The following is a 17,191-nucleotide window of genomic DNA, read 5'->3' as shown; positions in this document are numbered from 1 at the left end:
TGCAGCTAAAGGCTCTTGTTAAAGCTTCACATGGGAAAAAGCTTGGTAGAAGATAAAAATGAAGGATTACATGCTCCCCTATGGAGTGAGAAGTTCTACCACAGTCATTTACTACAAAGCTGTTTAGAAGTCTTTAGATTGTTGGTATTTGAGAAAAAAGATCCTAACAAGTGGGTATTTTAAATACATTAGAGCTAAAAACGATAGACAGGGCTGAAATCTGCTTATGGAAATTTAAAATCTGTTTTTAAAATGGTGAGAATAGAAAACTGTGGTGCTCAAACTCCAACAGATTTATGTTATTTTCCCAAAGTGAAAAGTCTGCACTGCTGCAGCAGTTTGATCTATTTCTGTCTGACTTTGCTAAGACAAACAGTATACAGACATCTCCACCCATCACACACACACACACACACACACACACACACACACACACTCACAGAGGCATATTATAGCAGCATTAGCAGTAACATGAACCTCATTGAGCTGCAGTAAGAAGCCTGTGCTTGTTCTGCTCTCATTGTTGCTTGAACATATGTTTGAACTGCTGCTCGTGACTGCCTGCTCACCCCACACTCTGCTCCAGCAGTGTGTTTCTGCTGCTGCTGCTCCAGATAGCTTTGGACGTGTGCGCTCACCCATAATAACACTGCTAACAGTTGTAGAATACAGTATGATGCGTTGTATACTGTATTCAAGCAGACAAGTCAATGCACGGGTGAGAGAAAACATGCAGATCATTTTGTTGTGGTCTTGACTTGTTCATCATTAGTCTGACATTTTTAAGCTAATTTCTGCATGGGAGGGGGAATCAATTCAGGTTGTAAACAACATAATTTCAAGGTGATAAATACCAGAATCCGAGTGTTGTCTGCTTTTACAAGTGAGAAGAGTTTAGAAATTTGACTATTTGATATTTTTATGCAAAATCAGAACACAGCTGTGTGAAAAGCTCGATGCTAATTGGTTAATTACAGCTTTTCTTTTACTTATTCTAAGAAAAGGTTGTCATGTAAACTCCATCTCCTCCTGTTTGCGACTTGTCTTAGATTTCACTCCTTTTGGGAATTTATTTTCTCTCCAGGGACTAGAATCCATCCCTTTTTCTTCTGTTTTTATTTACAAATGACAGACGTGAGGAGCCGAGGGAATATAAAGGTGGCAGTCGTAACATAGAGAGCCTAGAGGAAACAAAATTTACCAAAACATCTTTGTATAAATTCCTCCTCCAGCTTTAAAGAATGTCACTGAGAGGATCTGGATTCTGTGTGTGAGAGATTTATTTCTTGCATTGTGGATTTTTGTGTTTAGTCGACCTGCAACTGATGCACACATGGTACTATAAGCTGGTGTGGGTAACAGAGCTTACAATCCCTCTGTGGCGTGACCAAGAACCTAGAAAAAGATCGTGTCACAACCACCACCCCCGGCTTTCAACGCTCCCTATCTCTCCCTCCTTCTCTTTCCCTCTCTGTGAATTGCTCTCGTTGAAGACACTCGTTTGATGTCTCAGACTTTGTGCTTGCGTCAGGCGCGAGAACAGTCCAAAAATGGATCTCATTTGCATCCTTGGTGTGATTATGACACCGGACAAATAGACACAACAAGCTCCATCGTTTCAGAGAGAAAAAAAAAAGTCCATCTTGTTCCCCGCTTCTCTGGAGAAATGACGAGAATGTGGTTTTGTTTTCACATTTCAGAGGTTGGGTGAGGTTTCGCTGCTGAATTGGTTTCACCCCTGTTGACTACTTGATTACCCATAATGCTTGTTTACTCATGCTTTAGCTTTATTCAACACAAGGCAAATAGAAAGAGGTTGTTGTTTCATTTTATCAGTGTTTTTCTCTGAGTTCATACTCTCTCTGTCTTCCTCCCTTTCTTTCCTGTCCCTGTCACTTCTCTCTTTCTTGTCCTCTTCCATCTCCCTGTCCTGTGTGTACGTCTGTGTATGTGTGTGTCTCTGTGTCTCCTTCTCTATATGTGTGTATGCTTTCTGCTCCCAGCCCCTCTGCGGAAAGCAAAGTTTGTGGAGAGCCCTCGCATTCCACAATCAGAGCTTGGCTCCCCTACACACACCTCCACCACTGCCAAGAATCCAGACCTGGACACATACTGCCCGGGTAAGTGTTCAGCCAGCTCATCCCTCACTCCATCCTGATTTTGCATGTTGGTTTTTGTCTTAAAATGCAGCACGAAGGAACACGACGGTTTGCCAGTTGAAAACATAACGGAGATGATTATTGGAATAGCTCTGGTGCCCACAGCGTCCATCCTCATCGCCTCCTCCCTCTCCGCTCCTCTAATCCTCCCTTTGCTGTTTTGTCACTCCGCTCTGCTCTGATCTGCTTCTCCTACGGACGCAGAGAGCTTGTGCAGGTGCCGCCTCTGTTTTCCGTCAACTTCACAGTCGGGGGTAGCTCGGTTAATCCGGCGGACGGTCCAGATTTACCTCAACCCCTCTGTTTGTCTTTTCCCCGTCTCTTCCCCCTCTCCCCGCATGCACGAGCAGGACAGTAAAGCGGGTCACCCGAGGATAGTTCCCTGCTGAGATTTGGTGCTTGTATATCTGCTTACTCATCTTGCCTCTCCTCTTCCTGTTGCCACAGAGAATCACGGCTCTAGCTTTCTTACATTTCTTGTTGACTCAACCTCTGGTGGTTTTGTGGAGCCTCTCAAATGATACTCCAGGGCTGGATGAAGACATGAGAGGGATGAGAGATATGAGGGTTTAACAGTTTGATCTTAGAGGGAAATGGTCGACTGGGTGCTACCAGCCTTCTCCGTCTGTCAGCCTCTTCTGCTAAGTCTCTGCTCATTGGGAGCTCTAAGTAGGTGATCTATCTCTGTAAACATACTAGAGTAAACCTTGCACTGTGTTTCTTTTGGTCTGTGTAAGCTCAGGTAGTATGTAGAGCCTGTGGATAGCTTTTTGTACCTGGTTTGTTTTTGAATCTCATGCATGAAAAACTGCCAAACCTGCCTTCATTTCGCATCAAACCTGTGAAATTGACTGTGGAATAAGCTATCAGCTGTGATGAGCTGCTAAAAGCTCCTGCAGATGTGACATGTGAGTGTTAAGATGGAAATTTCAAGCACAGTCAAGGCAGGAAAAGAGGCGATTATGAACCCAGGCCGGGGAGCTGTGATGGGTTTTCGGAGGTGAGGAGGACTCGAGCCACACAGGTGGACGGATGGACATCTTCAGTGGAGAAATGTGAGATTTCGTGATAATTATTTATGAATATTTTGTCAAATAGCTTGTCAAACCCATCATGAGACTTTCTCAGCATTTAAACCAGAGTTAAAGTCTTGCTAATGAAATCCCAGCTCAATCTTCTTTAAGCCATGCAGACTCAGACTTAGCATTTTACTGCAGACCCTCATAGGGTTTCCTTTAATTTGAGGCAGGCCTCTAGTGGACACTCAAGGAACTGCACTTCCATCAACACTTAAGTTTTCAACATGCTATTTATGTAAGAAATACATTTTTTAATCCTTCAATTTTGAAACAAATTGCCTGAGATATCAAGTTTTCCATCACATTTCTATTGCTCATGATCATCATCCAGAGAAGCTGGAGGAGCAGACTCTGGCCTCGAAATGTCCTGAGTGTTTTGAAAGCCTCTAAATGTTCTCGTGTGGATAAGATCGCTGCACATGAGGAATGTGAAATTCACTCCTCTGATCTCTTGATTAGCTTTCCAGCCTATGATGGATTTGCCTTTACTTGCTTATCTTGGAATAAGTCTGACTCCACCGTGTTTGTCACGTGGATCCATTTTTACCTTTGATAATGTTTGTCACTTTTTCTTAATGTTCTACTTCCTGGTGCATCTAAAAATACTCCTGGGTCACTTTGGATCCCAGACGGTGATAGTAACGGGAGGTTGTCTCTCTGCTCTCGGCTCTGGAGGTAAAGTGGACAGGTATTGGTTGAAACAGGAGCCGTGTGTTATCTCACCTGCAGCCGGGGCTCGATGAATACGGCCTCCTGTCCTGTCCTGTCCAGTCCCCCGCCTGCTGCACACATGCTCCCCTCTCCGTCTCCTCTCGGCTGCTCAGTGGACGGCCGCGGGGAAACAGATGCGCTTGCACAGAAACACATTCCTGGCTGTGTGCGCAAAGATAGTTGCTATGGTAACCATCTGTCTCCTTCTCAGCTCAGGAATCCGACAGAGAGAGGAGTGTGTGTGTTTGTGTTTGTGTGCAGTGTGTAAGAGGTGTGTTTTAAGCCTGGTTTTCTTTCTTCTTGCTCAGATTTTATCATTAAGGTGTTGTGAAGGACCTGTCATGTCTCTCTTTAGATATGTCTCTTCAGATGCTTCTGTGTGATCATCAGGATGTTATTTTTAGTACAAAGGCGGTGCTATAAACAGAAACTTGTTAACGACATGCATTAAGGTGATGAGCAACGATCCCCCTTCGACAGCAGCTCATTAGAGACACACGGGAGGTTTATTAACACTATTTCAACACATGTTGTATGCTTTTGCTCCTGAAGGAAATACATTTTATCAGCTGCATGTTTACCATATGTTGGACTGTGTTTCTGGAGCAAAGAAAAGCAGCGTTTGCTCAGCTGAGGGAGTTATCGTGGATGAACAGATTAGAGATTTGGCTCCCACATCAAAAGAGACGCAGACAAACCGCTCACCCCTGCAACAGCTGGCTGCGACACATGAGTGAGAAATGACAAAAAAAGAGGATCAGAAAGGCAAAAATATGACAAAATAAGTAGGAACTGAGTTTTTTTTTTTATCAGAAGGGATTCAAACTTTTGGTTTAGAAGGTGGATAAGAGTGCCTTAAACCCCCGGCCAGCAGGGGGCAGTCTGTCTGTTTGTCTGTGAACAACATTACTCAAAAAGTAACCAACAGATCTTGATGAAATTTGCAGGAAATCTTCAATTTGGGATTAAGAAGAAGTGATTAAATTTTTGAGGTGATCTGGATCACCGTCTGGATCCAGGACTTTTTTAAAGGGTTCTTTATCATTGTGATATAGGGCTGTTTTCACCATATGTGTATATAACTCTATGATAAATGGTTGGATTGCTTTGCAAAACAATACAAGACAAGGTCACCATAATTTCTGACAGATGTAAAAGTGCGATCCAGATCCTACCAATATTCTGGATACTAAGATCCAGAATATGAAATATGTACTGGGTCATCATAATTACATCAGGCAGTCTGCTGAAAGGGAGTATAACATTAAAGACGGACTAAAGTGTTGGTGACAATCACAGTATGCTTGGTGGAGGTCTGTGTTCTCTGAGTGCTTTTCTAGTTTCTGTCCTGCTTCTGCAGCGACAAGTTGAAGATATCTTCAAAAAGGTTTTTAGGTCCAATCTCGTGAGCAGAGTGAGAAGGATGGAAAGAGACACTGCCACAGATGCAGAGAGAAAGACAGACTGAGCCCCCGTTTGATCACGGTCACGCCTGCAAACCCCTCAGGAGCATTTGACTAATCAGTGCTAATGCATTCACTGCTTACTACTACCAGTCTGTCAACTGGGAAGCCTTCACTGTCTCCACGTCCTCACATGCTGCAGCAAACACACACAGAATACACAATGCATGCAGAAGCTCAGCTGTGATTTGTGGTTTTCTCCCTCTGATGGCTTCTGGTCCCTCGTGATATTAGCTGTAAGAAGAGGGAGCTCCGTGCATCTGCTCCATTACTGCATCCATCCTCGAGGGACACACAGAGGGATTCAGTGACCTTGGAGGCCTTTATAGGAAGTGAATCCAGCTGCTTTACTGGGTTTCTACATCCATCTCATCCAAACTCATCTTAATTAGCTGTTCTGGACTCTAATGTGAGCCATGATTACCTCATTACTGCCTGTTTTTTCTCCAGCCTGGCAACATGTCATCCCCATGTGCTTCAAAGGTTTTTTTCTCCCTCCCTCAGAAAGAAGGTGTTCTTTACTGGCTCACAGAGACTCTGAGTCAATCTAATGAGGATCCTGACAGCGCCCTGCCTGTCCCTTCCATGAGCCAGTAGTTGAAGGTTTAGATTGCCTGTCTGTCTATACGTCTTTGAGAGAAAGAGAGGCCACAGGCTTCAGACAAGCTGTCTGTCTTCAGAGAGCTGCTGGGACTGTCTAATGGTCGTCAAGTCAGGACTTAGTGCAGCTACCTGCCAGTCCGGTTCGACCTGCCCGGCAGGAAAACAAGCGGGGGAGAGGAGACGGGAGAAAACTGGCCCTGCCGCTAGCTGCTGTTTATTTAAACTCTAGCTATCTCAAGCTGTTGTCTTCAATGTCACTAATGTTCGGACCACTTCGCAGCCTCATACGTACGGAAACAGCTGCTCCCAGTCAGACGGGAGCTGGTCGTTTCTGTGGAGTGAGTAATTAGAAAAAGAGTGTGACACTCGGGTAAATAAAATGCTGTTGAAACTGATATAGAATGCACCTCCAGGGCACAACTCCGCCATGTGTTATTGAAAAAGCAGCAGTGAGGGTTTGTTATGGATGGAGAGTAACCAGGCAACAGGGCGAGAGATGAGGTCATTAAGGGATTTTGTTTTTAGGTCCTGTTGCAACTGAGATCTCACTGCTCTACCAGTGTGTGTTTCTGTGTGTGTATGTGTGTAGTTTTGTGTGGTTTTTGATCATCTGATCATCACGCAGCCTCACCACCCTGGTGTTTTCTTTTCTCCCTTTAGAGTCTGTGTAAACAGGATAGAGAGGTGGATACACACCCACATCAACACACCGTCTCTGTCCCTCCTTCTCTCTGACACACACACTCTCACACACACAGGTGAAGGGCGTATCTCATTACGTCACGAGAGCTCCGGCGCTGATGTGCGCTGTGGAAGGAAGGAAGGAAGGAAGGGAGGAAGGAGCCATCGTAAGGCTTTTGTCAGTCAGCGTGGAGAGGGGTTGTGTAAACACTGTGGAAGGATTGTTGTACTTGTGGCGGTGGGGATTTTGGAGTTTATGTAAGAAGACACCTCAACAAAGACGTCCGGCTGTGGAGGAATGTGCCGGTAATGCACAGCTCGGTGCTGCGGGGGAACTCGGGTAGGGAGCTTCTCGTCCTGGGTGCAGGTGCTGCTGTGTGTCCTGTATCCGGGTGTGTTGTTACTGCTGTGGTTTATGCAAAGCGCTGGGATGTACCGTGTGTTTTCCAGGTACAGAGGAGGCGGATAAGCAGCTTTTTAAAACAGTTTTTTTTTTTGTCAGTGAATGACCAAGTTTCTCTTCCGCTTCTTCCCACCACTAACACTCATTCTGTCTTTCTCTGTCTCTCGTGTCATGTCCCCACCCCCTCCCCTCCACCTCCTGCCTCTGCAGGGGAGTCAAGCCAGGAGCTGGGCCCCCCTCCGTCGGTGGATGAGGCAGCCAACACATTGATGACGCGCCTGGGTTTCCTTCTGGGAGACAAAGTGAGTGAGGGGCCGGCCGGTACCCAGTACAGCATGGAGGAACCCGAGGCGAGACAGGTAATGGTCCCAGCAGTGAGCTGGATCTACCCTCAAACGCACCATTCAGAAACTCAAACATGAAGTCCAGGTTTTGGGAGTTTGATCACCACCCTGATGATGTCACCACACACTCAGCTGGCTTTTGAAAAAGGTTTCAACGCCAACAAGCTCCTTGTGTTTTATCTTAATCTAATTGTCGTCTTCTGAATGTGTTTCTGACACATGTGGTTTGTAAGAGATCACGCTTTGGATCATGAGCTAACACGCCGTCGCCTGATTGGATCTGCTTTGACACTTATCTTCATAATTTCCTTGTTTGTGCTCATTTTTTGGCAGATCTTTGGATAGGCAGATCAAAAGACTTTTTTGTAAATTGCCTTCAGAAACAACAGAATATATCAGCGCTTCTCCATCAAGCATCAGATTTCTCCCCGTCTAATTAGATTTTTGTAAAACAAAGTCTCCTAATTATTTCTTCTCCTGCTTTAGAGTTTGGTTGTTGATACAAAGATTTTTCGGCTGGGCTCACTTTTCTCTGTTGTAACCTTTCAAATCGTGACTTTGGCTGTTGTGCAACAAACAGCTCCTGGCACAACTGGCCTGCTCTGAGCTCTGCAGCAGATGCCCTGGTTTCTCTACCTAAACCTGATGTGACAGGTTTGAATTCCCCAAATTGAGGGAAGAAAACATTAGCAGCACACAGCGAGGGAGAAACGGTGAACAGGGGAGAGAAAGGAGGGGGGAGTAAAACCTGTTGCTAAATTCAAATCAGGTCCAGGTATGAGTTTGCGCTGAAGCAGTGTGGATAAACGATTAGACTGATGGGCTGCCTGTGCTTGATGTGAGCGCTGCTGTAGCAGTGGGGGTGTATAAATTGAGAGAGGTTTATTCAAGCGGCTCTTTTTAGAGACGTGACTCATACTAGCACCCTGCTGCATCGTGAACACAGTACAAACTTATTATTGTAGCTATCTGCCCCAAATACTGCTCTCCTGGTGCAGTTTGTTTGATTCATTTGCCATCAAGTATGATAAGGATTGCCTCTAGGTGCCATGGAGGGTGGGCTGGAGTGGTTATTTTTCTAATTTGCATGGGATCTCGTCTAATCCGGATATTTTCAGGCTGATGCTGAAAGTCTTAATGTTTGTTACCATAACCGCACAGATTCAGCCAAATACATGATTAGTTCTCAGACTCGTCCCTGTGATTTTTAACCCTTTCCTTTCATGTAGTGTTTAAAGCTCTGTTTACACCAAACAGTTCAGTGAAGTTCGTCACTGTACAGCATGTAATTTGCTGCCGCGTTTCCACCAAGCAGTCCGGGTCGGTTCAGTACGGTTTGGTACAGTTTAGCCTGATCCCGTTTGCGTTTCCACAGCAAACTGTGCCCTCTTGTGGTAGGCGGCGTGTAAGCTGGATGCAGAAAGCCACAGCTGTTAAACAATAGCGTGACGCCATAGCAGCGCGACACAGTTTACCCTGCTAATAAATCTAACGAAGAAGAAAAACGCAACTCGGTAAACAAAGAGCGTAGATGGAAGACATGCAGCATTTCATCTTCTCTGTGATTGGCATGTAGCTCTTTGATACAAAGTGAAATCGAGCTTTTGTTTCAGAGAAGTCTGTGTGCCACCAGGAGAAATGCAGCCGCTGTCATATGACGATTCTTTGAACCAATCAGCGGTCTGCAGTGTTGTAGCTCCACCTTCCCAGAGCAGATTGGTTCAGTCTGGCACCCATACGAAAGGGTCCCAAAAAGTGGGACGGCTCGTCTCGGTTATTTGGGGATCGCGGCTTGAATTACCAACCTGTACCATCTCACTTTTTGGGACTCTTCTGTTTGGATACCAAACAGACCAATCAGACCACAGAAGTTGGAGCTAGAAACACTGCAGTCAAATGATTGGTCAAGAATCGTCACCTCCTGTGCGACATAAAAGATAACACATAACCCTACCATGTTCAAATCTCCAGTTGACTTCACCAGACTGCCTGGTTGGAATGGAGCTTAAGTTTGCGATCAGTGTTATGTCAAATTCGATGCGCAAGTGGTGAATTTTACCAAAATCATCTTGCTTCCTTTTACCTCTGAAGAGAATCAGCTGCTGTGATTTTTTTTATGTTGAAAATGTTAAAAAGGCTGTTTCTGCAGCTTGTAGTTAATCAATGTCCCTGCAGCAGCAGTTTATAGGCATTTATATGAATACAGAAGTTACAGTAGTGCCTTGACTTTTTAGTTGAATTCGTTCAATGACAGAGCTCGTAATTTGTCATATCAGATTTCCCTATCGAGATGAATTGGAACGGCACTAATCTGTTCTAGACACCCCCAAAATAACAAAATACTTTGTTACTTGTTGTTAAATGAGCTAAATGTTCTTATAAACAGAAATATTGTTCAAAAACACAATACAATACAATGTAATGCAATAAACTTTTTTTTAGTATAATGTTTAGCACTTACCTTGGAGATCAGGCGACTTGAAGATGCTGACAGAGGTGGAGGAGAAAGGCTGAAATGAACAACTGAATCTTATTGGTTGATGTTTCTCTTTATCTCCATGCTCTCCTCACTTTCATCTGCAGGTGTTTCTGATAAAAAAAAAACCTGTCCAATGAGCTCTGTTTCATCCTCCCTTTCAGGATGTTTCTAAAATGAGTTAGGCAACTGTCATTAAGTAGCGTCGTCACACGCCCAGTAGCAACTTTTTCCGGGTGTTTCTTTTGGATCAGGTCTGAAAGTTTTGCAAGAACAAATACAAGCACAACACTGCTTCCAATGCGAGCTAACCACTTTAAATGAATGAGTGAGACACAGGATCCTGGGTGGATTTTGCAGTGTTTACTGTGGTATCTGACACTGAACATGAGCCACGTTCAACTTATCAGTCCAGAAAAAGGTCTTGTTTTAAGTTATTCAAAGACAGAAATCAGGTTTAAATTGTTTGCAACAAGTACAAAAATCTGTCAATGGAACAAGAGAAATTTGCTTGAAACAAAAATTATGTCTTAAAAAATGTAACTTTTCTCTTGTTTCATTGGCAGATTTTTTTAACTTGCTACAAGCAATTCCAACCTTATTTTTGTCTTTAAATAATTGAAACAAGAAATTTGTCTGGACTGGTCAGGTAAATGGGGCTCATATTAAGTCTAATAAGGCATTTTCTACTGAAAATAAGACAAAATCACCTGATTAGATTTCAGTGTTTTGTAGTGTGGCTTGTATTTGAAAAACTCGTTAGTTCAGACAATTATAAGTCCAGGTACCGCTGTATTAATCAGGGATGCACGATATATCAGTGTCCATATATCGGCCGATGTTGGTCATTTTTTTTAACATATCATATCGGCTGATATGTAAAAGTGGGTCAGTATTTACTCATTAACTGCTGGTCATTTTCAGAGCATCTTAAACAATCTTTTAAGACCCAAATGATATTGTTTTCTATGACTATGTAAACACCACAACTACCTGGACTCTCTTCTTTTATGTCTAATTTTCTGTTTTTGATCCAAATAAACAGACAAAACGTACTTTTTTGATCATGTTCATCTCGGGCGCTCCTTCCTTTAATCCTCTTTTCTCACAATCAGGCCGCTCTTTCTCTCTGAACTACCTCCACACATCATCTGTGTGCAGATTGTTTTTTTGTTTTTTTTGACCAATGTTGATATCGGTTAATATCCGTCATCAGCCATAGCAGCAGTATTAATATCGGATATCAGTAATCGCCAAAATGTTCATATCGGTGCTGGTATCAATATTGCTTCTAATGGTCTTCTTTGGTTTAGTGGGTCACACAGATGTTATAGCATAAGTTTCTTTAAGTTTTATCAGTTTAGAAACTCTAATTTAAAAAAAAAAAAATCAGGCTGGAAAAATGTATCTGTACAGAAGTTTCAGACACTTGCGTCACAAGAAATGGATTGTAAACAAATCAAAAAGTCAGGAAGTAGAAACTCAAGCCACATCAAACAAAGGGTATTAAGTGATAAGCCCTTAACAGACTAAACTGAACCCCTTTTCCGCCTTCCTCTGAGAGGCCTATTAACCAACCTCCTCCTGACATTTGTTTAAATTCCTACAATGGCTGGTGTCTGAGCTGCCAGACCTCACCAGCTGACAGAACAAGGTGACCTTAACTGGCAGAGCATGCAGTTAATTGCCTTCCACACTCTCGTGCTCTCGCTCCCTGAATAGACGCACCGCTCAGAGTTCAATCCAATCCTCGTCTGCCGCTTGAGGTCAGACCCGCACAGGGCGAGGTTCATTAGCCCCACAGATAGAGCGGTGGTGTCGCTCTGTGAGTGTGTGTGTGTGTGTGTGTGTGTGTGTGTGCCCAGAGCTTTGAAGGTTTATCCCTTCATGTGTTTGTTTGTTTGCATCGGGGTCAGGCTGCGGTAAACATGAACGCTTTAGCGCTTTAGCTGTCCTGTGTGTGGGGAGAGGGGACTGAGAGAGTGTCTGACAAATCATTACTCATTCAGCCAAACACACACACACACACACACACTTTACAAACACTCTTAACACAGGTTAGAGGCCATGTACTCTACTGGACAATGTGTTGACAAGTTTGCAGATGTCGCATTGTGTTATTCAGCCTCAGAGCGGGTCCTGCTGGAGAGGGAACATAAGTGCCACCTTTTAGGTCCACAAACAGTCTGATGCTCCAGTTCAGCAGCTCTGCAGAACGATTCACCAGAACTGGGCCTAGATCTGCTTGTTTTTGTGCCTTAATCTGCTGTTTATGTTGACAGTATGAGCAAAGGATCAAACCAAGACCTCTTCAGTTAATTGGCCCCTCATCCATCTCGTACCTCATACTTCGGGGGCTGTGAGCACTTAATTGACAGATTATCAATAATGAAAATAATCCACACACATGTGGGTGTGTAAGGTGAGACTCTTCAGTATTCCTCCTGTAGATTCACTAAGACTAGATCCCCCCTTAAGCACTTCTTCACTCCTCCTTCTCCCCATGTCCTCACCCCGGCGATGACCCGAGCCAGCCCTCCTCGTGATTCTGTGTTTTCGGTGTCTGCTACATCGACTCACTCCCTTGACATCTCTGTTTTTTCTTGTGCTTCTGCATTTGCCCGGATGCAGCACGCATGTATTATTTAGGTGCGTGCATCTGTGGGTGTTTACAGCCGCGGCGTTGTTTTTATTTTGTCCCCTGTGTCTCCTTGTTGACTAGCCTGAGCTGCTGCAGAGGAGGGTCACTGCAGGGTGCCAAAACAATGCAAAAGACTTTGGAGAATTTGTATTCAACGAGTGTATGGGATCAGAAGTATGTTTGTGTGTTATGCTGGTATTCAGGAGCAGAGAAAGAGTGAAATCAGTCTGACAGTGAGGGTAAGAGACTTTGTTCTGACTGAAAACTGGAACAAATCTTGTTTGTTGAACTCAACCTTTACTAAGTGGTGTTAGGGCCTGTGTCCACTCACAGCGATTTGCTGGCTGCACCAAAGGAGTGTGTGTTAGCATTAGCAGATTCAGTAACGATAGTCTCATCCCGTCTTCAGTTTAATTGGTTGCTGGTGGAAAAGTGATATAGAATAGAATAGAATTTTATCGTCATTGTAACAACTACAAAGAAATTGAAGTCACAGCAGCACTCAAGAAAACAAAAGTAAGAAAGTGTATAGAAAGTGCAAAAAGGTCCATAAGAAAATAGATGATGACAGCTTGTCCATCATTGTCCAGTTCAGCCAGTCTCCACCTCCACAGGGTCCAGGACTGAGCTTCTTCAGCAGTCTGTTCAGTCTCTGTCTCCTGGATCCTGTCTGCTCACAGCAGGTGAAGTTCTTCCAACATGGCGTTGGTGTCTGATGTTAGCTCCATTAGCCATGTCTGTGAATAGCAGGATGCTACTCTGCCTTCTGGTATTCCCTCTGTTGCTGGGTTAGCACGGCTAGCCTGTCCATCTCATTTGAGATAGATCTTATGTTCCCAATAACGATGGATGGAAGGACAGGTCCATGTCGTCACTTCTTAGCTCTCACCTGAAAACCAGCACATCGTCCTCACCTCCTTCTCCTCACCTTGTGGGAAACATCCGGCCTTGCACCAGTTAGCACTGACATGCTACAGGCTGCTAACAGCTGATTTCACATCAATCAATCAATGCAGCCATGGTTACATGTAGTATCTCCAGACAAACACAGGAGAAAAAAGTAGTAAAAATATCACTGAAGACACAAAAAGTTTGGTGTCCATGACCAACAAATGAGCCAAACAAAGTAATGATCCACTCCAAATACAAAGATTACAAAAAAAGAGACACAAAAATTACAAGAAATGGACAAAGAAGAGAGAGCTGCTGCAAAAGGCAGCCATAGCCAACAGGGCGGCGCCTAGCAACAATATTGATATATATGATTTTAACAAAAGCAGAGGTGCTGGCCGGTTTTGCACTTTTGATGCTGCAAGAAACAGTTTCTGCTGTCAGTGGACACAGACCCTCACTGTTTTAACTCAGTGCTGAAATAGTTTGACTCCCACAGTCCTCCCACATGTTCAGGAAAAACAACAACACACGCACCATGTGACTGTACAGAATCAGATTGTGAGGATGCCGCTCCCTTTGGTTTCTACAAACGGAAATGATTGTTTTCCTGGATTTAGATGTTCCGCCTTACATCGCTGATATGTTTACCGACTCCTCAGTGTTTGTGTTTTTCTTGCTTAACTCCTCAGCTGCTGTAAAACTGTGTAGTTTGGTACATTTGTTGCTTTTTGTGGGTTTTACTGACATTTTAGAAACAAATATATCCACAGTATCACACGACTGAATTTGTTTTCTTTGAAGCTGGATCATCGCCGTATTTGTGCAGCTCTTTCAGACGTGTATTTTAGGGAAATGCTACAAGTGATTATGATATGTGTTTGTATGGATGTGGGAGGCAGTGAAAGGCAGCAGGGGGTCCAGCTCTTGAAAACAGCAATATTGAAATGACATTTCCAGGCATGTGTGCAACTCACTTATTGAAATTCAGACATTGAACTTTGCCATTTATACCTGTGTGTGCTAATTGAGTGAGCCAAACAAAGCTTTTAAAATGTGTGTGTTTGTGTGTGTGTGTCTCAGGGCCAGAACCAGAGGATAAGTCCGTGCTCCACCCTGACCAGCAGCACTGCCTCACCCCCTGCAGGCAGCCCCTGCTCCACCCTCCCCCCTGCCATGCCAGGCCAGGCTGGAAACAAGGACTGTGCCTACGGCTCTGTCACCAGTCCAACTTCAACTCTGGAGAGCAGGGACAGCGGGATTATCGGTGAGGACTGCACACAGATTAGGGAAAAGTCAAAACAAACACCTAAAAACCTGAAGCTCCGTTATTCAATATTTTCTCAGAGGAAAGTATAAAAGCAATCACAGATTTATCGTTTCACTCTGAAAAATGCCAGCATGAGCTTTATACGGTTTATAAGACTTGACTTAAACTAAAGTACGGCGTCATAGGTCAATCCTACTAAAAGGACAGTGTGAGGTTGTGGATCAGTGATGTGTTTTAACAACAGTGGAGGTTTATGTCAACACGGCACATTTTTCTCTGCATATTAAAGTAAAGGGATTAATCCTGCTTTACGAAAGCAAAACTAATCATCTTAGTTTCTATATCTGCCTGTTGCTTTGGCATTCCACGTAGGCAGGTGAAAGGGCAGGGAGCTCTCAGAAAATAAAACTTATTGCATGAAATAATCAACTTTGTCGCCTTAGTGAGCTTTCCTGTTTTCCACACTGGCTGCAAAGGGATCCGTCTTACTTGAAGTCGTAACTTCGATCCTCCAAATTTTATAATCCTAGTATTTATTTCTAAAACCTCCACCTGAACATCGATGTTCCTGCAGTCAGAAGCAGCCTGTACTCCCACTGATGGATGATTCAGGTGAAGATGTCATGTTGACATCAACTGTGTCATTCCTGCATTGTTAACCGCGGAGCAGGAGAGATGAAACGCTCGCTGTAGTGAGGCGTTCTGCGTGAGTCAAAACCTCTGCCAACCTGGTTCCCTGGCAACTCTTTAGAACACCTGCAGTTTGGTGAGGAAAATGTTACATCAGCATATCAAAGGTTGATTCAAGAGAAGAGCAGACGAGCTGAAGGGATGATGAAGGTAAAGAAAAGGTGCAACACGGGTTGTAAATGTTGTTGTCGTTCTTCGCAGCCACACTGACCAGCTATTCAGAGAACATGGAGCGAGGCGGAAAATACGGCGAGGGATCCCGGGGAAACCTGAAGCTGTGGCAGTCCCAGAAATCAGGCATGGACTCGTTCCTGTACAGGGTGGATGAAAACATGACCGCTTCCACGTACAGCCTCAACAAAATCCCTGAACGCAACCTGGAGAGCATGTCCTCCCACTCCGCCCACTCCATCCCTCTGTACCTCATGCCCCGCCCTAACTCTGTGGCCGGTGAGTCCTTCCCTCCATCCTTTCCTTTCCTCTCCCTGTGAAAGAAGAAATAAGGGTCTGAGCATGACGTTTACAAACACTGTTGAAACCCTTTTTCTGAGCCTCCTGTTCTCGCCTGTTTTCCTCCCTTTGAATCCCTCAGTGACTGTTCCTCTGGTATATCCAGAATCTTCCTCTGTCATTACTCTTCCTCTCAATGTGCTGATCTCCAACCCCTTGATAATGAAGTTTAAGCTGATGGACGTTAACTTTTAAATCCACATTTATGTGCTGATTTGTGTTTATGTGCACGAACAGCCGGGTAAGTTGTCGTTTGCTAATTGGCTGTTTTCAGAGATTGCATTGCTGCCAATGCATTCTGCCTCTCTTGCTCTCCATATGGCCTGTTTTCCATATAACCAAAGTTGTTAAAACGTGATTAGTCTTTAATTATTGGTCTACAAACGGACCATGGATAGAAACCAGAGGCTCTGCTGATAACACAATCTTGTCCTCCCCATAAATATTCTGCCTTTATGTGTTTGTGGAGATTTAAGAAGGGGAAGGAGGATGTTTAAACAGCTCATCTTAGCAGATACACTGTGAGCAAACATTAGCACAGACCACATTTCTCCCACAAATCTGAGATAAATCAGCCTTAACTTCCTAAAATATGAGCACCGCTCTCGGGAGGAACCCAATTGTGGTTTCATGTGATTCAATTTGTCGTCATTTTTACAGCATTTTGTTCATAATCTGGGGAGGAAACAATCTTTTTTTTTAACATTTCATGGGGGTATGTTGAAATTTCAGGGAGCTGTAAATCCGCAGTGGTGTTTTGTTAAAGTCTCACAGCTCTGTGGTGCGGATTGAAACTGCAGAGCAGAATAATACAGTCTGGGGAGGAAAACAGACTGCGGCTGGAAGGATATCACATAGGAAAAGATGGCATTTGTGCTGCTGACAGAGGTCTCATTGATGTGTGCTTCTTATTGTCGGCTGAGAAAGACAAAAGCCTCCCGAAAGTAGCAGTAAATATATCAGGAGAAATGTCAGTTTCATAACACTGAGCGAGTCCTAATGGGCCTGATTGTGTTATTGTTCTCATCAGAGAGAGGCTGCTACAGACGAAGAGCTCTATTATGCTCTCCTCTCACTCCCACTGGAAAAAGTGTGTGTGCACATACTTTCAGACACGCATCTATAAAACACAAAACACTGTAATGTGCCTGACAGAGCTCGTTGCTGCAGCTCTGACCTTCTCTTCATGCTGGTCATGTTCTGCAGTTTGACACCGCTGTCTGGCAGCGCAGCGACTCCGCCAGGTTTAGAGATTCACCCTCGATTCTCA

At 44.1% G+C, this 17,191-nt stretch overlaps 1 protein-coding gene across 6 annotated transcripts in view; it reads left to right on the top strand.

Annotated features, from left to right (window-relative positions):
- tanc2b (tetratricopeptide repeat, ankyrin repeat and coiled-coil containing 2b) overlaps positions 1-17,191 on the top strand; it is a 175,401-nt gene that overhangs the window by 118,142 nt on the left and 40,068 nt on the right. For 5 of the 6 annotated variants that reach the window (XM_074663942.1, XM_074663941.1, XM_074663940.1 and 2 more), the window contains 4 exons: positions 2,004-2,120; positions 7,310-7,458; positions 14,535-14,718; positions 15,613-15,861. In XM_074663942.1, coding sequence (XP_074520043.1) covers positions 2,004-2,120; positions 7,310-7,458; positions 14,535-14,718; positions 15,613-15,861 — 699 coding nt within the window. The remainder of the gene's footprint in view (positions 1-2,003; positions 2,121-7,309; positions 7,459-14,534; positions 14,719-15,612; positions 15,862-17,191) is intronic. The other variant, XM_074663943.1, reaches the window with a different exon arrangement.

Source organism: Halichoeres trimaculatus, unplaced genomic scaffold (genome assembly GCF_033239565.1).
Source record: "Halichoeres trimaculatus isolate MK-OKI-2021-1 unplaced genomic scaffold, fHalTri1.1 fHalTri1_scaffold_23, whole genome shotgun sequence".
Taxonomy (NCBI): Eukaryota; Metazoa; Chordata; class Actinopteri; order Labriformes; family Labridae; genus Halichoeres; species Halichoeres trimaculatus.
Note: the sequence above shows the minus strand (reverse complement) of the source record. Positions and strands in the feature narration are given on the sequence as shown.